This window comes from Pectinophora gossypiella, chromosome 6 (assembly GCF_024362695.1).
Source record: "Pectinophora gossypiella chromosome 6, ilPecGoss1.1, whole genome shotgun sequence".
Classification (NCBI taxonomy): domain Eukaryota; kingdom Metazoa; phylum Arthropoda; class Insecta; order Lepidoptera; family Gelechiidae; genus Pectinophora; species Pectinophora gossypiella.
Genome location: NC_065409.1, coordinates 2,964,925 through 2,992,376, shown reverse-complemented (window position 1 = coordinate 2,992,376; position 27,452 = coordinate 2,964,925). Strand labels below are relative to the sequence as shown.

The 27,452-nt window shown below is 38.1% G+C and overlaps 1 protein-coding gene across 4 annotated transcripts in view; it reads right to left on the bottom strand.

Moving 5' to 3' along the window:
• Positions 1-27,452, bottom strand: part of LOC126367294 (uncharacterized) — a 537,003-nt gene that overhangs the window by 8,715 nt on the left and 500,836 nt on the right. For all 4 annotated transcript variants that reach the window (XM_050010741.1, XM_050010740.1, XM_050010743.1 and 1 more), the window contains exons 6-9: positions 5,540-5,701; positions 1,700-1,874; positions 1,057-1,205; positions 25-148 (exon numbers count right to left, since the gene is read on the bottom strand). In XM_050010741.1, coding sequence (XP_049866698.1) covers positions 25-148; positions 1,057-1,205; positions 1,700-1,874; positions 5,540-5,701 — 610 coding nt within the window. The remainder of the gene's footprint in view (positions 1-24; positions 149-1,056; positions 1,206-1,699; positions 1,875-5,539; positions 5,702-27,452) is intronic.

Sequence of the window (27,452 nt, the reverse complement as noted above, 5' to 3'; positions counted from 1 at the left end):
AACTTTGTATTTCAAGATTCTTACCTCTAACAGGGTCAGGCTGCGGCATGCTGAGACTCAAGGTGGCGGGGCGCGTGGGCGGCGCCCACAACGTCGGGTCCACCGCTGATAGTGCACGAGCCAGGTTTGCTGGGGTCACTTCCAAACCCTGAAAACATATTTGTTTATCATTTAGAGATAGCGACTTGATCGTGATCGGATTCTATTCTAGTACTCTAAATAAAATATTGGGAGGAGTATTGCTCGTTCTTTCAAAAATGTATTGCTCTGAATGTTTCGTTTCAAATTTTTGTAATTAGAAAATCTATTAGCTAAGTAAGTAATCTAATATTTAAACGATAGATAAATAAGCTCTTTCTATATTATGTTCAACATTTGTTTATTCTATGAAGACATTCGTTCTCTACGGTACTGACAAGAATAAAGCCTCTTACACATTCTACAGTTATTCTCCATGTCGTCTATAAGAACGACGTTTACATACAATCAAAGAGCAAAAGTTCAGTCACGGAGCCCAGCGAATTATTTGTAAACAGTGGTGAAATTATGAACCATTACATGTTACATACATACATAAACGGCCTATATACGTCCCACTGCTGGGCACAGGCCTCCTCTCAATCAACCGGAGAGGATATGGAGCATACTCCACCACGCTGCTCCACTGCGGGTTGGTGGAGGTGTTTTTACGGCTAATAGCCGGGACCAACGGCTTAACGTGCCCTCCGAAGCACGGAATCAACTTACTTTTTCGGACAATCAGGTGATTCAAGCCTGAAAAGTCCTTACCAAACAAAGGACAGTCTCAAAAAGTGATTTCGACAATGTCCCCATCGGGAATCGAACCCGGACCTCCAGATCGTGAGCCTAACGCTCTTACCACTAGACCACGGAGGCTGTTCATTACATGTGTAATTACATGTTATAATTATAAAATTTATTTTTTGTAGATGTTTTAGGTCTATTACTGAAACGTCATGTAACCAGGAGGTCTTAAATGCAACCAGTTAATTTATAACTTTGCAAGAAACTGACTCGACTTTTGCAGTTTCGTACCTTCAACTCAGTCCAGATATCAGATAATATCTGGTGTCTCCGCTTGTCGTCGTGGCTGAGCGGGTGTGGCTGTGGTGCAGGGTGCGCGGGCGGCGGCGAGTCCCGGAACGAGACTAGCGAGCCGCACGACCCCACGTCCACTAGGTGCACTGGAAATTATGATCCGGATGCTTAGTTCCGTTCTGAATTAATTATAATTAATAAAAAATAGAAAAATAGTTCAAAAACAAAAAAATATGGCCTGGAAGAAATTGCTGCTTAGCTGACTAAGCTAAGTTAAATCCCACGCATTTATTTTACTTCTAAATAATATATTATAGGTGCAATAAAGTGTCATTGTATTAATTTACTTTGAGACCTATTAAGTTAAAATGTCTATCTAAAACAAAAAGTTTAAATGGACGCCACGAATGATGAGATTGGTCATTCGTCTTATATGTATTTAAGTAATGAAGTATTATAATTATGTTTGTATCACATACAGTTTGTAAGTTTGTACTTACTCCCATGACATGCCGAGTTTTTAATTCTCGGTCAACCGAGTGTCGCCAGGTTTCTTTGAGCCACCCACCTTTGCGTTCATCACGCGCACAAAACCATCCATGCTTACACTTATTTTTTTATAAGTAAGCAAATGTAATACCTTGTAGATCCCTGGGCGTGTGCGGCGTGTGTGGCGTGTGTGGCGTGTGCGGCGTGGCGGGCGAGGGCCGCGGCTGCGGGCGCAGCTGTCGCACCAACAGGGCGCTCAGCGCGCGGTTCTGCGCCTCCAGCTCGCGGACGCGGGCGCGTGCGCAACCCAGCTCTTCGCGCACGCTCTGTAAGAGGAGGGGGACATTTATTTCATTACATTACATTAGATGACCAAAAGAATCGTTCAGAATTGATTGTGAACAACATTTCTATGTCAAATCGGATAATTAAGAGAATCTCATTTTTTTACTTAAGTATTGTAGATTTGCTGCAGATGGCATTAATTACTTGGTCGGATATATGGGGAACGCTGAGGGGTCTCACCCGGTAGAGAACCTTATTAATATCAATGTGGGTGACAGTGGGTGTTAGCAATCAGACGACTCGACTGACAAACTAAAAGTCATGAATAGTTTCAAGCCATTCAAAAATACCGTATTGATATACGGTCGGGGTATTTTTGAATGGCTCGCCTTCAACTCACGTTCTAAAATAAATATACAGGGTTATTAAAATCAGAGCTGAGTATTTTCCGTAATAGCAACATTTACAATTACGTCTAAAATCTAAACGCAAGATTCATCAAATTACAACTGAAAATGCTCCCCTAGTCAGATGTCTTCGAAATAAACGCGTATATTTTAATTATGCTTCATTAGTTAAATTAAATTCAAGTAGAAGAAGTAATTGACGGGTGTAATCACGAGGGGAGATCCCAGATAGGATGGCAACATCGAAAGTGTTACCAACTTCAAGATACCAAGTCAATTTCAGTGTTGCTAACTTTTAACACCCGAGATACGACCAAAACAGGCAAGTTTGTTTATTAAAATACCCAACTTGACTGAATTAATTTTAAAGTAAATTTTAGGGTAAATAAAATTAATTAAGTCGGTTATGATTTTAAAGGATTTTCGAGTAACATTAAGTAAACGAAGCATAGAAGTTTGGTATTAAATTATGAGGATGTTAAGTAGAAGAGCGAGTCTTTAGACTAAGGTTCGTTGAGTTCATGAAAAGAAAAATGAGTCACAGTTTAAAACGTCGACCATATTAAAAAGGATCACACAGTTCTTATTATAATAGGCTAGTTTCCAACTAGTCAAATCAGCTACTTTTTACTAAACGTCAAAACACGAAATTACTATGGAATTTGCATGAAAAAGCTACCTGAGACGTCATAGAAAAACATGACAAAATGTCGCACTTATTATTAAATTTTTCTGTATTAAAATTCACAAATGAGTTAAATAGAAAAAAGGAAACGTTTTTTGACATCTTTAGATCTGTCTTTATTTAGTAATCAGAATTTCATAATTTATCTTTGACCTGGGAAACTACCCAATTTGTGGAAAGAACACAATCGTTCAATCAGTTTTTACTACATGGGAAAATAAGCAGCTGAACCTGTTAATTGTTTTTATTCGCTCCCAATAGCCGGCCTCTGTGGTCGAGCGTTGGGCTCACGCTCTTAAGGTCCTAGGTTCGATACCCAGTGAGGACACGTCTTATAAAAAACACTTTTTGAGTACAAAAAGGTCACGTTGATGCTTCAATTCATCTAAAAAGCAAAGAGTGATGTGCGCTATGTCAACAATGTCAAATAGCAATATTGCATTTTAAGATGAATTGCTTTAACAAAAGTGTTTCACAAAAGTGTGTGCAGCTAAAAAGAGCTGCTAGACCCATGTGACAAATATGAGCATTTGGAACCTCGAGGCGCGCGCTACGCACACGCGTAGCTATCGCGAAAGCTGCTTTTATTTACGAATTAAGTAACAATGAGTACGACCTTTGACCGCTTTTATTGATGACGTCACAGGACAGTATTTCCATACAAACTCCAAAGAAAACTTTCGTTTTGACGTTTCGTAAAAAGTATCTCATTTGACTAGGTCGTCAAGTAGCCTATTACCCTCATCTTCACATCCACGCGATCGATGTTAATCCCCTTTACACCGATATTACATAAGCAAAGTAAATAACATGATATGACGTCAACAGGAGGAATTATCTCTGAGGGTAATTAGAGATATCTTACCTACATTTGGGAGCGTCTTTCAAAGGATTATTGGGTTATGTTAATTTCCGTAAGAGGACATGCGTAGGAGGTAATGTATCATGTTTGATGGTAATTAAGCTGATTAATCTACTTTAGTTCTATATGAGTTTGTGAGTATGAAGTCTGACGATATGTTTCAGTCTGCAATCAGATATTAAAGACATATTTGTCATTTGAGTCGTGGTAGCTCAGTTGGAAGAACGCTTGACTCTCATTATGAGGTCGCAAGTTTGAATCCCAGCACGGGTCGATTTTATAAATGATTATCACGTGCTCAGCGGTGACGGAAAACATCCTGAGGAAATCCACATTCCGAAATTCGTTTCGAACGTATATGACCTAAGCTGTATTGGGCTTGCTTTCCCTTCGCGGGTTGGAAAGTCAGACAGGCAGTCGCTTCTGTAAAAAACTGGACCTGTCAAATCTTCAGGTTGAGTAAGCGGACCCTGTGAGAAACGGGATAACGCTAAGGGAGATGATGATTTGTCATTTCACTATTCCGAAGTCAGAAGAATAAAAATCTATTCAGTTTCATGTCCCTATTTCTTGTTTTCCTCGAACAATACAACGACATTGTAAAGATATTAACAGAGTTATGGACCGAGAAAATCACATTAAGGCGACAGTTTAAGTTACATTCACAAGTTTTCAATCACAAAACCTCTCATCTTACCCAAAACAATTTAACAAACAATAACATTTCACGACACGGGCATCTGACGCCATCTTTATTTGAAAACTTCGCGCCAAAACCAAAACAACATGGCGGACTGGATTTAAACACAAACGGTCGCATTATCGGCCAGATTAGGCCCAGATTATAGTGGACCAGGACTCTGTGGAAATTATTACGGTGGGGCTAAGGCCAAAGTGTCCCATTTCGGAGGATTTATGTGCGAATGTAGCACCGCGTAATCCGCGGCCACGGGACCCCGGCTATAATTATGAGAAAACAATTTCTGGGATGCATCTTAATGCCGCCACCAGATTAGGAGACACGTAATTTTGGATTTAAATGCAACATTTGGAAATTATACCTTTTTTAATTATTAGATTTGTATTTTTTTTATCAAAAAATTGTTTTAAAGTATTTTTTTTAAATTGTGTTAAAGTAAACACATGGTTATATTAGATCGATTGAAAGCCTGTATAATACTCAGGAATTAGTAAGCGTGTTTTATATTTAACCACATTATAATACATTTATATCGAACTACCTAAACAACTTCCTAGACAAACGAATTAGGTATCGACGATGGATAATGTAGGTATATTTTCATTTTTTAGATGGCTAACTTATATGGATATACCCTTATCTTAAAATAGATTCCTTACAGAGATGTCAGTTGGCTCAACGATATTTACCTACTGCAAGAGCCGCGCATGCACGACTTGCTGCGCGACATCGTCCAGTCGCCGCTTCTGCTCACCACGCAGATGGTTGTACTGTCACCTCACGCCCGCACAACTTGCGACATCGTCGGGTCGCCGCTTTTGCTCATCACGCAGACACTCACATTGTCACTTAACGCTGTCTTATGCTTACCTTCTGAGAGAGCAGCGCGCGCACAACTTGCTGCGCGACATCGTCCAGTCGCCGCTTCTGCTCACCACGCAGATGGGTCGTACTGTCACCTCACGCTCGCACAACTTGCGACATCGTCGGGTCGCCGATTTTACTCATCACGCGGACGGTCATATTGTCACTTAACGCTGTCTTATGCTTACCTTCTGAGAGAGCAGCGCGCGCACAACTTGCTGAGCGACATCGTCGAGTCGACGTTCCTGCTCGCCGCCCAGCCCGGCCGACAGCGCCGACAACTGACCACGCAGACGGTCGTTCTCCGCGCTCAGGGTCGTCAGCTGGCTTTGGTAGTGCGCTGCTGAAGCCTGAGGACAAAGAGAAGATAAAGTTAAATTTATATTAAGTTATTTAAAGTACAAAAGAGACAAAACATATTACTGATGGTACAAAAGGCCTTGCACCGCCTCAACATCGTGGTTTGTCAGATCGGTCGTTTGTTTTTTTCTGTATATTATTGTGTTAGTAACATCGTATCGAATACTATAGGGGAATGATTCAGACCATAATTCTGAGTAAATATCAAGTGAAATTTTCCGTCACAAAATTCAAGTTTTTTTACATTACTTTTAATTATATACTTTTGCGATTAATAATTCCACTTGATATTAACTCAGAATAATGAGCTGAATCATCCCCCTTAGTATTCGTTACGATGTCGCTTACACCTGTATATTATTGCTGCGATAAGTAAGAAATTATTTTTTTGAGTGCACATTAATAAATACCTACTTATTACAGTGCCCAATATAAAAGTATGTTAGCAAAGGACTAATAGTTATTATACCTTATTGTTATTTTAAAAAAGTCAGGTAAAGTAATATACAAGGCGAAGACAAACATGCTTTCTTTCCCTAATTATACTGCCAGCTGTTTTAAAAGAAATTAAAATGGTTTCAACCGTATTTTTCCGCCCAAAAATTCCTTTGTTCGTGCTTATCTATCACCGTGTTTTCACAGAGTCACTCATCAGCTCGTGACGTAGACACTCCTTCATAGCCGGTTTCGTTACAAAAACCCTTAAAAAAGGCCCATCATTCGCACTCTTAATTACACGACCACCCACATTCAGTCCAAAAAATAAACACACCAATATAATTTGAACTCTGACGACCCTCTTGACATTAATAACTAACGTACTTCCATATTCATAGTCGGAGGTCTTTTCAAATTTGATTCGAATCAAAACGACAAACTTATATTTGCTGCTATGATTTCCGCTTGTCTTCTGTGGTTTTTAGAATTGGGACATTTGGTGAGTGCAAATGTAAAGTTTGCAGTGGAGGTTTTCATTAGTCATCAAGTGAGGGCGTGTACAAAGCGTCGGTGTGTTTGTCTGTATGTCTGAAACAACACGAGCTTGATACGGCGTCAAAGGGGTGACGTATCAATGGACTGGGTGACTGCGTTTAATATAGACGTTGCTTTTACAACTGGATGGCGACGGGTGCTAGATACTTCATAGGTTTGTGTCTCTAGGTATGTTTTTTGTTCAGGATTTGATTCAAAATTATTGTTTTACGTTTACGCGGTCATTATCATAATCAAAACACATAGTAACGGGTTCTTACCGCGTTTAAAGTAGGGATATGAGACTCCCGATATTTCGACACTGTTGCAAGTGCCATAGTGTGTAATATCAAGTCTCATATCCCCACTTTAAACGCGGTAAGAACCCGTTATTATGTGTTTTAATTGGGAAAATTGTTTTCTAGTATACGGAACACAGTTCAGTAACATAACAGATTAGTTCAGTTCATCGTAGTAACATAGTTCTTAACACGTTCACTGTGTATAAACCACATATGGGTCAAATTTGAAACTCATACTTGCATACCCCATATGTGGGGCACATTTTTTCTTGCCATGGTGTGTCTGTGTCCATAAATTCCAATGTGTTTATAGAAAAATAACATTGGATGTACACACACGCACATTGCACGTTTACGTTGGTTGATATCAAATTTTCAGTTACACATTGAATGTGTTAAGTCATTGTTTTACTAACAAAATGAACCCTAAATTCATCTACTAAAACATCTTTATTTACATTATTTATTTTTATATTATAATATAAAGAAGAATGAATAAAAGCTCACAAATAAAAGGTTGGTACCTAGTTTTAAAGATGCTGATTGATTTTTGTTGGTTGTAATTTACATTCTCACTTTTGTAATTTGTTTTTCTTTTTTATGTACGATAAGGTGCAAAAGTACAATCAGTTGCTTGCAGCGTAATAAATTAACTGGTTGCATTTAAGACCTCCTGGTTACATGTCGTTTCTGTAATAGGTAGACCAAAAACACCTACAAAAACATAAATTTGTCGTAACAGTGGGGGTCGGTCGCGTAACATCATCATCAGAATGGAGGGTGGGCGTTAGAAGAGTGGGCGTTAGAAGACAATAATGGCCGTCATCAGTATCACAATCATTTTATTTACTTCCACATAGTTTTTGTATCACGATTAAATAAAGTCACAGCATAAGGTACACACTCACGGCAACGTCACGGTATTCGTAACGGTTACACAGTCTCTCGTTATCTAGCGCGCATAAGGACGTTAGCGCGAAGGGGCTACTCGCCCTCTACTTGCCCTCCACCACCCATGGTTCCTATATTCGGACCGAATCATCGGGACACGTGCTCTTTTCCGATCACACTTTCTTGACGTCCCTACAAGTTATAGGTGAGCGACTATAGCACTCCACTTTCCGATCGTAATTATTCGACACGTCCGTTCATGACGAAGGTTCGCGGCAGACTGCCCGACTAGAACGGCAGTGCAGTACACGTCCGCTCGACACGACGACTCTGTAGTGACTCTCCGACTTCACGCAGCTCTGGCCGTACGCCACCTTTCGTCGGAGCGTTGCAACTTCATAACGGAAGTGATGTAACTTCATTTTATTTTCCGATTTGATCAATTTCTCTTCTTAATTCATAACTAACGCCGACACGGCCATCCTGCGTGACACACGTCCTCGTGTGTTAATCTGAAACAATATACCACAGCACAGTATCCAAGTTCGCTCGGTCATTCCTGACCTGACATGAGACTCTATAAAGGACTCGTCCGAGCTCTATTTGTGACTCTACATGAGCTCTACTTGTGACTCTACATGAGCTCTACTTGTGACTCTACATGAGCTCTACTTGTGACTCTACATGAGCTCTACTTGTGACTCTACATGAGCTCTACTTGTGACTCTACATGAGCTCTACATGAGACTTCAGTACACATATCCATCAAGTGGATTTCCCGTGTGCATCACCACACAGAGTAAACAATTTGAAAGAATGCCTCAATCAACATCAACAACAACAATGATCAAAGAAACAAAAAATATCTTAGACTGTTCATTCTACACACACATACACGGGCACATAAATACTCGGTGATAAGTCAACATTGGCAACCATTTGCCACTTTCATGACAGACCACCATTGGTCAACTCAACAAGGTAATCATATACCACTAAAACCAGGTCCCCATGGACCTAAACAATCACCACACCTCCAGTCGCACACCGCGCCCTGAACAGCCTCTAACGGGACTGCAGTTACGACTACGCTGGAGCCACAGTTTGGCAACCATTTGCCACTTTCATAACAGACCATCATTGGTCATTTCCACAAGGTAATCATATACCACTAAAACCAGGTCCCCATGGACCTACACACTCACCACACCTCCAGTCGCACACCGCGCCCTGAACAGCCTCTAACGGGACTGCAGTTACGACTACGCTGGAAATGCAGCACAACAACAAAAGAGAAAATAACAATACCAAAGTATGTGTGCCGTGTAACATCTTATTCACTCTCTAAATCAGTAACATTTAACTCAGAAGGCAATTCGCTTCGAGGCATTTTTTCAAGTCTATTTCACTTAATCATAATCCAAATTATTTTACTTCGCAATGTTTACTTCACTTCATTGCGATTTCCAATTTAACTAAAGTGAACAAAAGAGAACTTTCTGCACTATATTCGTTTGTATCCTATAAAAACTTCCCACCTTTCAAATCAGGTAAAACAAATACGACTCACCAGGACTTATAAGAATTTCCAATAAAAGATCAACCACTGGTCTTGTGACATGGTTTAGGTCTTCAACAGCGCCAGTGCAGCAAGTCCGGCTGGTATACAACGCGCTGCCATAATGTCGTCACTTTACACGGCTACAGCTCAAGCCGCACCACTTACATCGCCGCTAGCAATCCACCAGTTGCCGAACCACGTGGCAAGTTATGACATGAAACAAAAGAATTCACTGTATTATCGTATTCCATGACTTTCTTTCAATCGGTTTAAAAAGATTACAAATAAAGAATATTGAATATTGAAACATTTGATGAATGACGGTAGATTACAAAACACGTTATTTAACGAGACTCAATTATCATGTCATGATTAATTTCTTTTTGCTTGGAGTGAGAAAATACAACTTTAACCACGCAGGTTAAGCGTGTCTAAACTGATTCGAAATATTTTTAGACCAAAATACAAAGATTTGACGATGATGAAAACAGATTGGAAAACGCGGTTATGATTGACACGGATTGACACAATATGTCTCGTCAATTTTCTTTTTAAACAAAGGGAAATAGTAATTTCCAAGTTAATTTTAAATCAATTTCCTCATTATTAGAAACGAAAATTCACATAGCAATGAAGTCAATAACAATAAGGTTCCAGTATGAAAACGACTCACCGTAATAACAGTTTCCAAGTCGAGGTACCATAATTTCCAAACACGACTGCACACATTATGGAAATATTGTGATGTTCACGCCATCATATCTTACGGCATGTAGTGATGCCGATCATTAACAAGGTCCAGGTCACTTCAAAGTCAGGTCCATCTCCAAATTCAGGCATGACACTACATCTTCATCACGTGGTCACACGAATGTGATAATCATCATAATCTTCTTCTGATTGTGATAATCGAAACTTGCATTGTCTTGTTGTGAACGTCGCATCACGTTGTCTTCACCCAAGTCCACTAATCCCGCTTCTGATGTCGTAACAGTGGGGGTCGGTCGCGTAACATCATCATCAGAATGGAGGGTGGGCGTTAGAAGAGTGGGCGTTAGAAGACAATAATGGCCGTCATCAGTATCACAATCATTTTATTTACTTCCACATAGTTTTTGTATCACGATTAAATAAAGTCACAGCATAAGGTACACACTCACGGCAACGTCACGGTATTCGTAACGGTTACACAGTCTCTCGTTATCTAGCGCGCATAAGGACGTTAGCGCGAAGGGGCTACTCGCCCTCTACTTGCCCTCCACCACCCATGGTTCCTATATTCGGACCGAATCATCGGGACACGTGCTCTTTTCCGATCACACTTTCTTGACGTCCCTACAAGTTATAGGTGAGCGACTATAGCACTCCACTTTCCGATCGTAATTATTCGACACGTCCGTTCATGACGAAGGTTCGCGGCAGACTGCCCGACTAGAACGGCAGTGCAGTACACGTCCGCTCGACACGACGACTCTGTAGTGACTCTCCGACTTCACGCAGCTCTGGCCGTACGCCACCTTTCGTCGGAGCGTTGCAACTTCATAACGGAAGTGATGTAACTTCATTTTATTTTCCGATTTGATCAATTTCTCTTCTTAATTCATAACTAACGCCGACAAATTTTATAATTATGACAACTAATGGTTCATAATTTCACCACTGTTTACAAATAATTCGCTGGGCTCACGGCACTTTTGCTCTTTGATTGTACTTTCTATATACTTATTCTGAACCCTGGCCTTTTTGGTGAACTGCGGCACCCATATACCTTTATGTTTTCCAACTAAATATTAATGTTAATGTGTGGATATTTTAATCTTGTAAATGTATATGTGTGTCGTAGATTTTACCTAAATAAACTTTTTTATTATTATATTATTATTATTAAGATGATTCCGTGCTTCGGAGGGCACGTTAAGCCGTTGGTCCCGGCTATTAGCCTTAAAAACCTTTACCAACCCGCATTGGAGCAGGGTGGTGGAGAATGCTCCATACCCCCTACGGTTGATTGAGGGGAGACCTGTGCCCAGCAGTGGGACGTATATAGGCTGTTTATGTTATGTATGTATTATTATTATATATTCTTTATTGTTTATTGTTTATAGTTTTATATTGTTCATTGTTTGTATAGTATATACTATATAGTTTCGGAGCATAATGCAGCACGCTGCTCCACTGTGAGTACTAAGTACATAAATAGTAATTACCTTAACTTGTACCGTAGCAATTTTAAAATAATTCAGTCGCTCTCTTATATACCACAATATATTTTAGACTTTGGACAATAACTATAACGGTTGTGAAATTCCCCAATGTTTTAATACTATTTTACTAATGTATTTTTTCAAAAAGTTTAAAGATAGTTCAGGTTTTAAGCTTTCATGGGATTTTCTCAACTTTGTGTGTTGTTTGAAATATTTACTTGACATTTAGATGTTTATGTTCTGATTGTGGCGAAAGAGGTTCTGTCTTGTGAGTATTCGTTGTTGTTTTTGTTTAAATTCGCCTTATATAAGGCAGGCAAAGATCTAAGCACCATGCAGCCTAGACTTTAGTAATTTAATTTTGGAAATTCACGATCAAAATAGGCCTAAGCCTTGTGTGTTTTTATCATAGAGTACGTATCAACGACCTCTGTGGTCCAGTGGTTGAGTGGTGTCAGTGCGGTAATTTGCTGTCGAGTTAATTTAGAAAATTTAATTTATATTCGGAATTCACAGATGTTCACGGAACCAGGTAATTAAACTCGGCGAATTGGTTTTCCATCAAACAACGGAAATGCGCTGCCATTTAATTTAGTTTCATATTTTAGTGCCACTTCTAGTTATAAATACAAAGTTATTTAGATTTATAATTACGTAAAAAATAGTAGATTTATAATTATGTACACACAGGACCGCGAAAAATGGAAAGAGGAAGAGGAGGCCTTAGAGGCCTAGATTAGATTCGATTAGATAATTACGTAAAAACTTACTATTTTTTACGTAATTATAAATCTAAATAACTTTGTATTTATAGCTAGAAATGGTATTAAAATATGAAACTGAATTTAAATGGCAGCGCATTGAAAATAGTTTTTTACGTAGATAATTATAAATCTAAATAACTTTGAATTTGGAGAAAAATTGGATATGTTTAGTACGATCTACTCTGAACTGGCGTGTTGTATGAAAGGATTGAATAATGAGGAGGAAGCGAGAGAAGTGTGTCAGGATCGAAGCAAATGGAATTCCATAGTTCCTGCTTACCCCTGACAGAAATAGGCGTGAGTTTATGTATGTATCTATGAAATAACATTATAAAAGTCAAAGTGATTTTATCTGTATCTGTGTTTTGAAACACCAATTAGAATTGCGAATAGATAGAACGATCACTTAGCACGTCGGTCTAACAGAAAGCTTAGGTGAAGCATAGATACTCGGTTCATCTTGTGATGTTCCCACGATGTACCTCTCACAAGCCCTAGGGATATATCTACATATAGTTATCAGCTTGTGTTATGTTAGATCGAAATTGTTGACGCATATCGTTGATAACGGAAAACTAGCTAGAAAGCTGAAGTCGCGGAGTAGCTAGAACCAAACCAGACAAGGATATAATTTAAACCAAAATGCGTTAGTGTTTACATTCATCATCATCGTTAATTTAAGAGCCCCGCTCTTGTCGACGTAGCATTCTCCATGCTACTTTTTTAGGGAAAAATAGGGCAGTGGTTTCCCTCTTGCCTTCCGCTCGCAGTATTCTAACGCGAAAGGGATGGCGCCCAGAGTAGTCTATTTCAAAGCTGTACAAGGACTCCTGACCTCCGCTTCTGAATAGTACTGACAGTTACTGCTGCCCTTTACACTATTTACTTACTTAATTTAAAATAAAAATAAAAGTACCTATTGAAACCTCACCCGGACGAAGTCTGCAATAAAAACGGAAAATGAAAAACCGCACACGTACAAGCCCTTGCAAAATAATGGGTAAACTAATAAAAAACTCTTTTATTAGTCATATCGGTGGCCGCTCGGCGCGTTTTGTAATTTGCATAACTACCCACATTATGTTTACGACGACAAGCCTCAACACATAGTAACATTTACTAAGTTTATGTATAAATCACAATCACGACCCCTTGCACAGGCCAATGATTTGTCAAACGTCAAAATCATACAGTGAGTCATTTTGTTTTTTCTGTTATTGTTATTAAAGTTGCCTATTTGTTACCACAATAGGGTGCAATTTAAAGCTATTTACCGGACTAGGGTTCATTTCAAAGTTTTTTTACTCATATTTTCAATGAATAACAGACGTTTTTTAATACGCATCAAGGCATATATTGGAATGACAAGTAATATTGCATAATATAACTTGTGAAGAGACTTTGATCTTAAGATCTGAAGGTTTTGTGTGGTATTTCTTTTAGGCATATACAATATCGCCTATCGAGATGGACAGAGATATAAGTAATCACCGAGAAAACTCGTATCCACTTCTAATATTATTTTGTTCTAAGATGGACGCATGTCATGGTATAAGAAAACCAGGTATGTTTAAAAGTGACAACTAACATTTCAAGGTTAGATCAGCTGACGTCATCCCACCCTGCATTGCCATTTCGTAAAAAATAAATTACCCACGAAGAATATTGTTATAATTGCAAGAAAATTTTGAACTTTTAGTAAAATATTTACTTACAGTTTTAATGATTTTTATATATGTGACAAGTAATAGTAATTAAATGCATTAGTCAGTAATTCACTTAAAGTTCAATAATAAAAATTACGTCCATGGAATGTTGGAGATACCAATTTAATAGTACAACAGTGGTAACACTTACGTCATCAAAGGTCTAGCAATGGTGGCTTGTCATAGGATTGAGCATACCTGATTTTCAACCGCATGGTGACAGAGGCCTAATCGTGAATCCTATCAGTGTGCAAGTGTGATTGATTGAAACTGTGAAATCCTGTAAATTCATTGATATTGTAGCCAATCACGGAATAGTACTCTATCTGTCAAGAGAGAAACTGAGTAACACGAGTACACCCGGTTATCCCATCGGTTAAATAAATATTCATAGTTCATAATTCAGGAATTCCAATGAACCAATTAATAAATAAACCACAACCAAGTAACAAGCAGATCATCTGACTAACAACAGTATTATTTTTTCCAAAACTTGCCCTATCAGAAGATTAATGATAGTTAATTCAAAAAGCACTAGATTGTTCTTGTTCGGCATGAAGCGTGAACAGCGCCCTTTCACAACGATTACACTTGCGTCCATAACTGGAATTAACCCGGTGTGCCATTAATCACGGCCGGCAGTGTACGTCATTACCTTTGTTCGGTCACGCGTCAGCTTTGGGGTGATGGGCGCACGCAGATTTTTGGAATTTCACAACGAAAATACATTTGTTGAAAATATTTTACAGGCAGACAGTTGAATTGTTTCAGTGCTGCGTATTTTATTATCTGTGCGACTAGATCTGAGTTCCCCAGGGTACATTTTATGTTGTGGGACTTAAAAATACCTGGCAAGGTGTCGGTGTATATTTATTATTCCACCTCATGTTATGTTTTGTAATTTTTGTTAGCTAAGGAATATAAATGATTATAAAAGAAAGTTCAAACAAATCTCGACTAGAATCTAGGCAACGAAGGTTGTACAAGAGAAATGGTGGCAATTTAAAAAATCTGTAGCTGAAAACATAAGTATACACTTCCCAAGTGGAGTTGATAATATTATTCTTTTCCGTAACATCTAGTATCAACTATACTTGGGCAGTGTATACTTGACGTAGTGCAGTTGGCTCAACCGTAGATAGCGATACGGCTCAACACGAGTCACTTTGTAGAAGGCTCGGTGAAGCGTGGGTACTCAGTTCATCTAGATGAACCTCTGATTAGCCCAATTGGTTGTATGATCTGTAGTTAGATATATTATTATTATTATTATTTATTTAATTTTAAGATAACATAGATCCAATTGGTTAGTAACATGAATAAAACTTAAAAGATAATGTTAGTAGCGTAGGTGGTAGTATATATAACGGCCTCCGTGGTCCAGTGGTCCAGTGCTCACGATCCGGAGGTCCTGGGTTCGAATCCCGTTAGGGACGTATCACAAAAATCACTTTGTGATCCCTAGTCTGGTTAGGACATTACTGGCTGATCACCTGATTGTCCGAAAGTAAGACGATCCATGCATCGGAAGGCACGTTAAGCCGTTGGTCCCGGTTACTACTTACTGATTTAAGTGCGTAGTCGTTACATGAGTCATGTTAGGGGCCTTTGGCGGCTCAATAGTAACCCTGACACAAGGGTTGATAAGGTTGGTAATCCAACTCACACGATAGAAGAAGATAGTTATATCATTTTATACCGTGAAGTGATTTATAACGAGCATATTCCATCTCTATGAAACAAAGACTAGACACTTGATATTCAGACGCTAATCAATATTACGATACTAATGAATACATCCCTCTCGACTCGACATCATTATATCAGTTCGACGTGCCATCCAATTTGGTCGGATTAAGACATCCAATCGCAGTTATTACAGGCGATAGACGGGAATATAATTAATATGTTATTAGATGCTCTTTATGTGTGTGTACATTTTGTAAGTAAATGTTGAAAGGAACATGATAATGAGATACTATTGGTCATGGTATTATAAATTATTTAATATTAATATTCGCACGCTGTATGGTTGAGTGATGGACTTTTATTGATATAATGGCCCTGATTCCTGCAGACACCGCCTAATTTTATTTTAAGTTATATCCGTCATTTTCATATCCGTCGAAAAGGAAAGGGACGGATGATTCACAGCTCTTAATTTTAGGAAGAATGAGTAAATGAATGAATAACCCGGGCGAATCAAAAGGTACGTCTGGTATGCAATCCGTTTGACGTGCTGTCTACTTAACTGTGTCGGGTTATTGACGGACGTAAAATTTTTAGACGGTTGGTTTAGATTTGTGCTTAAAATTGACGTGTGTTCCATAAATTTTATGCTTGTCGATTACCCGTCCCTTTTCTTTTCGGCGGATAAGAAAATGACAGATATAACTTAAAATAAAATTAGATGGTATTTACAGGAATTAGCACCAATGTATATTTAAGATATTTTGTACCACTGTAGAGCGAATAAATTTCATTTCATTTCATTGGTATAAGAAGACTGGAGAGGTTAAAAAGGCTACATCGAAGCAATTCATCTAAGAAATCAATGTTGCTGTTTGACATTTGTTTGTATTGCGCACTTACTTTCATATGCGCAAATGACGAATTGCAGTATGCATTTTTAGATGAATTGCTTCGATGTGGCTTTATTAACCCTCTGGTATGCTCAATCCTATGACAAGCCGCCATTGCTAGCCCTTTGATGACGTAAGTGTTACCACTGTGTTACCATTTAATTAGTATCTCCAACATTTAAAGGACGTAAATGTTATTATTGAAAATTAAATTAATTACTGACTAATGTATTTAATTACTATTACTCGTCACATAATATAGGTATAAAAATCATTAAAACTGTAAGTAAATCTTTTACTAACAGTTTAAAATTTCCTTGCAAAGTAAATATAAAAAAATTGGTCCTGGGTAATTTATTTTTCATAAAATGGCAACGCTGTCAGCTGATCTAACCTTGAAATGTTAGCTGTCACGTTTGAGCATACCAGGGGCCTGTTTAATAAAACTTACAATTGTAAATTACAATGACAATTTGATGTACATTGCGGAGTGTGTGATCACGAATATTTTGCAGTTTCATATTAGCTACGCAATAAACATCAAATTGTCGTTGTAATTTACAATTGTAAGTTTTATTAAACAGGCCCCTGGTTTTCTTATACCATGCTATTGGTTATAATATCCACTACAAATAGGTAGACTGCATTATCTTAAACGGCTTATTACACTACACACACACACACACACAAAAAATAACATACTTACGTAATATATCGGGCAACATAACAAAAATAAATGGATGTACCTCCGACTACCCCATTTGGGATATAGTCGTGAGCTTACGTCATGTGTCAATTCATCGGGCCCGATTCCTGATGTTAATGTTCAAATATTTAAAATGTAAAGAGATCAAACGAAAATATGAAACTTCCTAGGTCAAAGATAAAATACGAAATTCTGATTACTAAATAAAGACAGATCTAAAGGTGACAAAAATGTTTTAGTTTTTCTATTTAACGTATTTATGTATGTATTTTAATAATGGCAAATGTAATAATGAGTGCGAAATTTTTACACGTTATTCTATGACGTCACAGGATGCTTTCATACAAATTCCATAGTAATTTCGTGTTTTGACGTTTAGTACAAATTAACTGATTTGACTAGTTGGAAACTACCCTAGGAGTTTATAACAGACAGAGATGGTGGAAAGAGCGGGGGAGGCCTTTGCCCTGCAGTGGGACATATATTATGTACTTATAGTATAGTAAGTAAGATGATCCGTGCTTCGGAAGGCACGTTAAGCCGTTGGTCCCGGTTACTATTTACTGATGTAAATACGTAGTCGTTACAAGAGTCATGTCAGGGGCCTTTGATGGCGGCTCAATAATAACCCTGACACCAGGGTTGCTGAGGTTGGTAATCCACTTCACAATGCACGCGATAGAAGAAGAAGTAGAGTATAGTATCGGAGTCTAGAAATCGGAAAAACGTCGTTTGCGCAGGATATACATAAGGTACAATATAAGGTAGGTAAACACATACAAAGGATAGAGTAATTATCGCTCAGGCGCGTCTAACGAGACCGCTGTTTAATTTTCAAAACTTTGTAAAACTTTTCCCTTCGCAAACTTCTAAACTATTCCAGACAAAAAGGGAAGTAGTTACTGTATACAAGTTTGAAAACGGCCTCCGTGGACCAGTGTCTGAACTTTGGGCTCCCGATCCGGAGGTCCCGGGTTCGAATCCCGGTGGGGATTAATCATAAAAATCACGAGTCCTGGTTTGTTTAGGCCATTGCGGGCTGATCGCCCTATTGTCCGAAAGCAAGATGAGCTGTGCTTCGGAACTTACTTTCTACTTACTGATGTAAGTACGTAGTCGTTACATGAGCCATGTCAGGAGCCTTTGGCGGCTCAATAATAACCCTGATACCAAGGTTGATGAGATTGGTAATCCACCTCACAACCCACACGATAGAAGAAGAAGTATGACATAGTCTAGGGATGTATCTATGATATTTCGTAGGTCGGTAATTGGTTTCGTTATACAACTATGCGGGTGTTCCCGGCGTGGTAATACAATTATGAAGACCCGGATCCCCCAGCCGGAATGCTCTTTGGTAGGTATTAGTTTGTTAGCAACAGGGATGTTATGGATATGAAATTTCGGATACGGATTTAAGAACGATTGTTATACCGGATATGGTTACGGATACGGATAATAAATTGTTTCGGATTATCCGTTAGTTTCGGATATAATTTTTTTAAGGAATTTCAAACGTAAAATACAAATAGGTAAAGTGGTTTCATTTACAACGACAAGTTATATAATATGACGACAAGAGAAGAAAAAAACAAACAATGTGCTCGGCTTGTGTAGAACCTGCGACCTCAAAGTGAGGCAAGCGTTCTACCAGCTTGGCTACCACGGCTCACCAAATAGTCGAATGAAGTCAATAAAACATTTTCACCTTTGATTTGTGAGTGGATTTGTGAATGAAACTGATATGTTGAATTCATCATTGGCCTTATACATCTGTTTCAGACGATTAATGACGTCATTGCCTCGAAGAAATGCACTTTCTTTCATGGCTGTGCAAGCCAATCCTAGAGCGGCAAACTTTACCGCACACTCTGCAGGAGAAGTCTCCAACTGGTGGATATATGTTGAATTATAGTAATACATATATAGGATGTTAGTGACATGGTAACGAATGCTAAGGGGGATCACACAGACCATGTTTTTTTTTTTGATGTGACTTATTGTAGATTTGCCGCAGATAGCCGGACAAGATTCAGACCATGATTCTTAGTTAATATCTAGTGGAATTTTCCGTCGTAAAATTCATGACTTTTTTTAGTGTTTGTAAATTATTGTCAATTTATTTATTTATTTATTTATGGCATACATAACTAAAATTAATAATAATTTTTAATTCTTTTCTATTGAGAGAGAAAATTCACAAACCCATACCTACTTGTATGGCTACCTGTATGTACTTGTACAGGGTGTAAGTGAAATTGTAACGATTACTGACAGGGATGATTCGAGTGGAATTTCCTCATGGAAAATTCATGAACATTTAAGTGTTTTTTAAGATTATTTTCACGGACGGAAAATTCTACTTAAAAACTACTCAGAATCAAAGTCTAAATCACCCTCAAAGTTTTCGTTATGATGCCACTAACATCCTGTATACATCGATAGGTTGAATATGGTTGAATACAATGAATCGTTTGTCCGTTCATTGGAGCGTGTAGATTGACGTATTACGCAATAGTTATCAATAGTCATCATGTCAACTTTGAAAGAAGTAGAGCATGTGAAATGTTTGTTTGGATTGTGAAAGAAATATGCACTTAGCAGTTCAGATATTAAAGTTTAAATAACAGGCATACACACTTCAAATTATGTTATTAATTGATTGATGTACTATTGATTAATCTCGTATTAATTCGATAATTTTGCTATAGGGCTATCAGTTACATACACGAGAGAAAGAAGTCCCGAATTATTGTGACTATCAATTAGTTCCATTAAAATTCCGTAGACTTCTTTCGTGGCGTCGATTGTTATTTTAAACCCAGTTTATCTATAGTCTGTTTTTTTTTTAATAACACTGTATTTACAATGAATACATGCAGTTATTGCTCAAAAAAGCTTAAGGCCTACCCACACACACGCGCCCTAAATAACCGTTTACAAATAACATAACCGAATAACGGGCAAACACAATTAGCGCTCGGTGTAAATTTGACATGCGCGGGACGTAGTCTGGGGTCGGTATGGATAACGCGATGCACCCTAGCTATGACCGATGCACTAGGCATGGGCCTGTTTGTCGATGATTTTAATGTTTTGTCTAGAAGCCGCAAGGTGTGAGGTAAAACTATTCTTTGAAAAATCGTCCATAGCCATCGTCCATCCATAATAGTTTTTTTTATTTATTATCTATGCAGACATATATAATATATACAAACACACATAAACAAAAAAGTACAAACCAGAAAGGTGTGTACGTACACCTAAGGAATTGTTATATTATCTAATTTACAAATTATTTTATAATTTATTTATTATTAAGCCGTTGGTCTCGGCTATTGGCCGTTTAATCACCTCCACCAACCCGCAGTGAAGCAGCGTTGTGGAGTATGCTCCATACCCCCTCCGGTATATTGAGGGGAGGCCTGTGCCCAGCAGTGGGACGTATATAGGCTGTTTATGTTATGTATTTATTATTCTTTTATTTTAGTTGACTGTTCGTTGTCGACCAGACAAAGACAAAAGTGTTTACCAGCTTTCAAACAGGAGTCAAAATGGTTTTTATGAGCTTGAGAGCTCATAAGAGCTCAAATACTCGTACAATATAAATTCGTATTCTTCGTGCATAGAAAATTTGTTGTGACTACAAATTCTACTTCCTTTCATTTCTTACGTACTCATTAAGTAACTGTGCCTATCTTTCGGATATTATTTCTTTCGCTTATGAAAAGTCAGACTTTCAAAATTATTGTATTTAATTTAGCAGGTACCTACCTATTTCTTATTTTTTGTAATTTAACCATGTCTTAGTGAGACTCTGATCCTGCAGTCAAATTGCTTATGTAATTTTGCAGGACGTTGCATCTACACCAGCGATATTTAAGGCCTTAATAATATAAAAACCGCTAATAAATATATATGTCAGATGGTAAAAAAAAATATATAAGCACCTAATAAAAAGTAGTGCAATTATAATAATATAATAATAATAATAAATTGATTTATTTTATAAAATAGATTTGTACAATTTAGGTTTACAATTTGGGTTTACACAATACATGATTGCACAAATTAATTGTTAAACCCTGAGTCCCAAACTAAGCTTAAGCCTGTATCTTGGGAAGTGTCTTACATCAGCTAAAATAATTGAGACCTACTAGCGTCTAGCAGCAATATCATCTGGCAAACAGCGATTAAAAACCCTCGACTATCGATTCCTCGTCTCTACCTGCCCTTCTAACTGCGCCCTTGCACTTTGGAAGGGTGAAGCTGAATTATTGTCCAAGGGGCGCGGGGAGGCTTTTAAAACGGGAAACCCCAGCCATTGTGCATAGCCGATTTCCCGTTGCCCGTCGCGATGTCCTAACCGCGTCTGTGTGAGTGGGGGCTAAGCGACGAGATTTGCATGCTAACGGGATTAAGTTTTGAGTGTGGAAATTATGGTTGGTAATGGTGTGGACAAATTTGATGTTTTTTAAGGATGAAGTAACTTTAACTGCTTGTACGTTTATCAAGCAGGCCTTCTAGGTAAGCGTACGGTGAATAATCTACGGACAAATCAGTCTTCAAACTTCTTCTCGAAGGTTCTATGTTATAAATTAGACTTATTATTTATGGAAGTACTCATTCTACTACGAGGAATCATCTTAGAGAAAAGACTTTTATTGTGCTTTAAAAAATACAAGCATTATGAATAAAAAAATCTAATGAGGAAGTGCTAGTAAGAGTAAAGGAAAAGAGGCAAATATTGAGAGTTATTGAGAACAGAAGAGACAAGATGATTGGACACTTAATAAGACACGACGTATTTATTAAAAACATCATAGAAGGGAAGCTACAAGGAAAGAGAGGAAGGGGAAGACCAAGAAGAGCTTACATGGAACGGATTAAAGAGAAGGCGAACGTCGTGTCTTATAAGGAGGTGAAGGAATTCGTCTTTGATAGACAAGAATGGAGAATGCTACACCGACAAGAGCGTGGCTCTTAAATTAGTGATGATGATAAAATTTTTAATGTTTCAAATTTAATTAAAGTTATATTTTATTGTACTTTTCGGAGTGTTTGTGATACTATTTTTATGAGAAGTAGATATATTTACTTATTCCTTATATACGTACATCTCATTTGAAAAACAGCCAAAGATACTTTTTTCGCCCACATTTTTCGCCTTAGACCAAACTCAAAAATTTTCAAACATGGCCCCCGTTGTAGTGTGCGTGATTGTATCGTTGCTAGCTTTTATTACAGCTGTAAGTATTTTTCGTATTGTTGTCAGGTAGGGTAGTTAAAGGGCTCCGTAGGGTAGTAGGTTCGATGCTCTTTCGTGGAAATATTACTCGCTCCGTGAACACTAAGTAGGAAGCAGCCGGCGAAATTAGACCTTTCAAGGGTTTAAATCAGGGTTTTTTGTGTGTTTTTAAGGGTTGGGTTTAGTGTTGGTGTGTCCTTTGGTTCCTATACAAAGGGTAGACTGGCTGTTTTTCACAAGCATTAAATGCAAAAGCGAGAATGATGTTTTGATAATCACACCTTTACTTACAATGTCATCATCATCTCCCTAGCATTATCCCCTTTTTCACAGGGTCCGCTTACCTAACTTGAAGATTTGACAGGTCCAGTTTTTTTTACAAAAGCGACTGCCTATCTCAAATCATCATATATATAAACTACTAGTAATTTTGTAATTTTAATTTTATTGTATTTTAATTTTTATTTTGGTTTTAATTTTGATTTTAATTTAACTTAATTTTATTTATTTATTTATTATTTTTTTAAGTGTGTAATTAATTAATGTAATATGGACCATCATGTCTGAAATAAATGATTTTTGATTTGATTTTTGATTTGATATTCATTCATAAACTGCCTATATACGTCCCACTGCTGGGCACAGGCCTCCCCTCAATCAACCGGAGGGGGTGTGAAGCATACTCCACCACGCTGCTCCACTGCGGGTTGGTGGAGTCTCAAATCACATACCTCCAAATGTGGGTTTTCCTTCATCACTGAGCACGTGATATTCATTTATGATCCAAACATGAATTCGAAAACAAATTCGACAATCATTGGTTTAGGTCTGTGCTGGATTCGAACCTGCGACCTCAAAGTGAGAGGCAAGCATTCTACCAACTGGGCTATCACGGCTTAGTCACATTTATTTCAGTAAAATTTGCAATTATCTCATTTCTAGACGCAACAAAAGCGACTAGACTAAACGTTGACACAGCAGGTCGACTTTATCTATTAGTCTTCAGACGTAACATGAAACTTTCAAGTTGGGAATCTTTTTAAACTGTCGGCTGTATGCGAGCAAAGAAAGTTGTCTAGAAGAAACTACGGGGCTGATAGTTTGCCTGGTTTTACCTTTTTTTGCTTTTGAAATCCGCTGTGGTACTTTAGGGTTATTTATTTATTTTATAACCCTATAGGTCCTATAGGTCCCGAGTAGAACCTAGGTCCCTTTTGTGTTGTGCACACCGGGAATCGAACCCGCGACTCGTGCCGTAGCATTAAGTCGTAGTAGAGAGTAGTAGAAGTAGCAGTTCTTTTGCTTCTTTAACTTTTTTATGTTTTTTGTCTAGCCTATCGAGTCCTACTACTGAGCAAAGGAGTTCTTTCTCACTTCTTCTCTTCCACAGTTCCTTATTCAGGCAAATGTCTTGTCAGACCCCTTCAATACATTCAGATCGTCTTTCCATTTTCTCCTGCGTTTTTGTTAACATAACATAAGCTCACGACTATATCCCAATTGGGGTAGTCAGAGGTACATCCATCAGAAATCAGAAATCAGAATCATTTATTCAACGTAATTATCATGGATAAACTTGTTGAAGGTCAATGTAACATTTTTGAATTTACGTCATTTCGCACCAAAAAAGATGAATTTAATTTACTTAATCTAGAATTTTGAATAGCAATTTTATGTTTATTTCTTGTATTGTAAGTATGCCTTTCACAGTTTCTCGGAAGGAGAGATAAGTTTTTACGTACATACATAATGTTTTCATATATATATTGACTTGCGACCGTCAGTATATTTATTTCTTTAAACAGCTCCCTCAAAGAGTCCCGACAACGCAGCTTATAAATAGCGCGAACTGCTCTTTTTTGAATGATGAAAATAGTTTCTACATCAGCGGCTCGACCCCACAGCAAAATACCGTAAGACATTATGCTGTGGAAGTAGCTGAAGTAGACAAGTCTAGCAGTGGGTACATCTGTGAGTTGTCGGATCCTTCTGACGGCATATGCTGCTGAACTTAGCTTGCCCGCTAGTGATACAATATGTGGGCCCCATTGAAGTTTTGAATCTACAGTAATTCCTAAGAAAACTGTGTGTTCAACAAAATCTAGTTTCTCGTCGTTAATTTTAATGTTATTATTTACTTTCTTTACGTTTGGTAGAACAAATTTAATACACTTCGTTTTCTTAGCATTTAGAACTAGGTTATTTACTGTAAACCAACTTAGAACCTGCGACACAGCGCTGTTTGCTTCGTCAAATTCCTCTAACTTTCTGTCGATTTTAAATATAAGAGAAGTGTCATCCGCGAACAGCACAATGTCAGCTTGGTTCTGTACTACATAAGGTAAATCATTTATGTACACTAAAAAAAGAAACGGACCCAAAATGGATCCTTGAGGAACTCCCATTTGAACATGAGAGCCCGAAGAAGTTGTACTATTGATTTGTACCTTTTGTATCCTACCACCTAGATATGAATTTAACAAACTGAGAGCTCCATTATTTAGTCCATAGTGCCTCAATTTCAAAAGCAAGGTCTCGTGATCCACGCAGTCGAACGCCTTAGACAAGTCACAGAATACTCCTACGGCATTCTGCGACTTCTCCCAAGCATCGAAAATGTGTCGAACAAATGTCACACTCGCGTCTGTTGTAGACCGACCCTTAGTAAAACCAAACTGCTGGCTGTGGAGTAAGTTATTTAAATTAAAATGACATAGCAGTTGGTCGAGAATAATTTTCTCGAAAATTTTACTAAGTACTGGTAGAATAGAAACCGGTCTATAATTCGTGGGGTCTGATTTTGTGCCCGATTTAAAAAGAGGTATAACTTTACTGATTTTCATTAAATTTGGAAAAGTGCCATTTTCAACACTCATATTAAAAATGTAAGCTAGATATGGTGCTAAGATATCAATAACAGAGCTCATCAATTTGACAGACAATCCCCATAAATCTTTCGAGGTTTTAAGTTTCAGCTGTTTGAATACTTTAACAATACTACTCGGATCAACGCGTTTAAAATCAAATAATTCAGTGCAAGCAGTAACATTACTTTTTAATAATATATCAGCTTGAACAGGAGAGGACCTGAGAGATTCTGTAGTTTTTACAGGGATGTTCGTGAAGAATTTATCAAAAACTTCAGCTACATCTTTATCTTGTTTTACTAACCCAGTGCCCGATTCTATATTGTATTCTAATTCACGCGGTTTAGAAGCCTTTGTTTCACTATTTATTACTTGCCAAACTGCCTTTATTTTATTATCCGCGGTCTTTATTTTACTACTAATATGCATCTGTTTGGCTGTATAACACACTCTTCGAAATATTTTAGAATAATTTTTGACGTAGCTTTTGAAACTATCAGCGTGTGTATACGTTTTTATATACCAGCGTATATTTATAATTATAATTTACAATTATATATTATTTATCAGCGTGTGTATACGTTTTTATATACGTTCATCGCAAGATGAACTAAGTACCCACACTTCACCGAGATTTCTATTAGACTAAGGATAGAGGAGCTCGGTGGTACAGCGTTCAACGCGCTCGGTCTGCGATTGTTGAAGTTAAGCAACTTTCGCAAAGGCCGGTCATAGGATGGGTGACCACAAAAAAAAAAGTTTTCATCTCGAGCTCCTCCGTGCTTCGGAAGGCACGTTAAGCCGTTGGTCCCGGCTGCATTAGCAGTCGTTAATAACCATCAATCCGCACTGGGCCCGCGTGATGGTTTAAGGCCCGATCTCCCTATCCATCCATAGGGAAGGCCCGTGCCCCAGTAGTGGGGACGTTGATGGGCTGATGATGATGAAGGATAGGTGAGCCGAATCGCCGTCTGTAATGGTTATGGTAATGGTTACATAAACTCACGCTTATTTCCCACCGGGGTAAGCAGAGACTATGGAATTCCATTTATTTCGATCCTGACTCACTTATCTTGCTTCAGAAATATCCTATTTTTTTTTAAATAAATTACCAGCAGTCAATCTTCTTTCCCTTTCGCTTTTGGTGGATAAGAAAATAAAATTAGCAGAGCCAGGAATGAGAATAGATAGTTATTGTCATCATAATCATACACACATAAAACCACATAGCATGTCACGACTATTTGCCAATAGGGTAGTTAAGGTACACCTAATACCAACGTAAAATCTCCACCTAAAACTCTCAAAACCGAAACCTTTCATTCCCAATATAACAAACGGGCACAAACAAGCGATTATTCTCCATTCTCCTCTGGTCCCCGGTTCGATGCCCGGCTGGGCTGTTCGGTCATTTGCCGACATTAAACACCGTTTACGATGAGGGGGACATCCGATCATTTTTGGATTATGCCTGCCTGCGTAGATAGAGGTATTAATTGTGAAAGCTGCGGCCACCAGGGTAACTTGACCTCTTGGAGATGATAGGGAAACGTGGTAAGTGGTATTGACCAATTAAGTCTCCTTCTTTCGTGCGCGTTATGAGGTGAATTACCAACCTCATTAGCCCTGGTATATTATGTGGTGGGTTAATATTGAGCCGCCAAAGGCCCCTGACATGACCCATATAACGACTACGTAACATATATCAGTAAGTAGTAACCGGGACCAACGGCTTGATGTGCCTTCCGAAGCACGGAACTACCTTACTTATATTACTACAACTATTTACTTAATTAACAATCTTAACATTTTCCTCAAAAGTTGTCATTCATAACCGTAAATAAAAATAGTCGTTAGTAGGTAAGTAAGTATGTGTGAAATCAAAATATTCTTATTACAAGTTCTCGCTACCCACCCTGTAAAAGATTAGGCATGTGT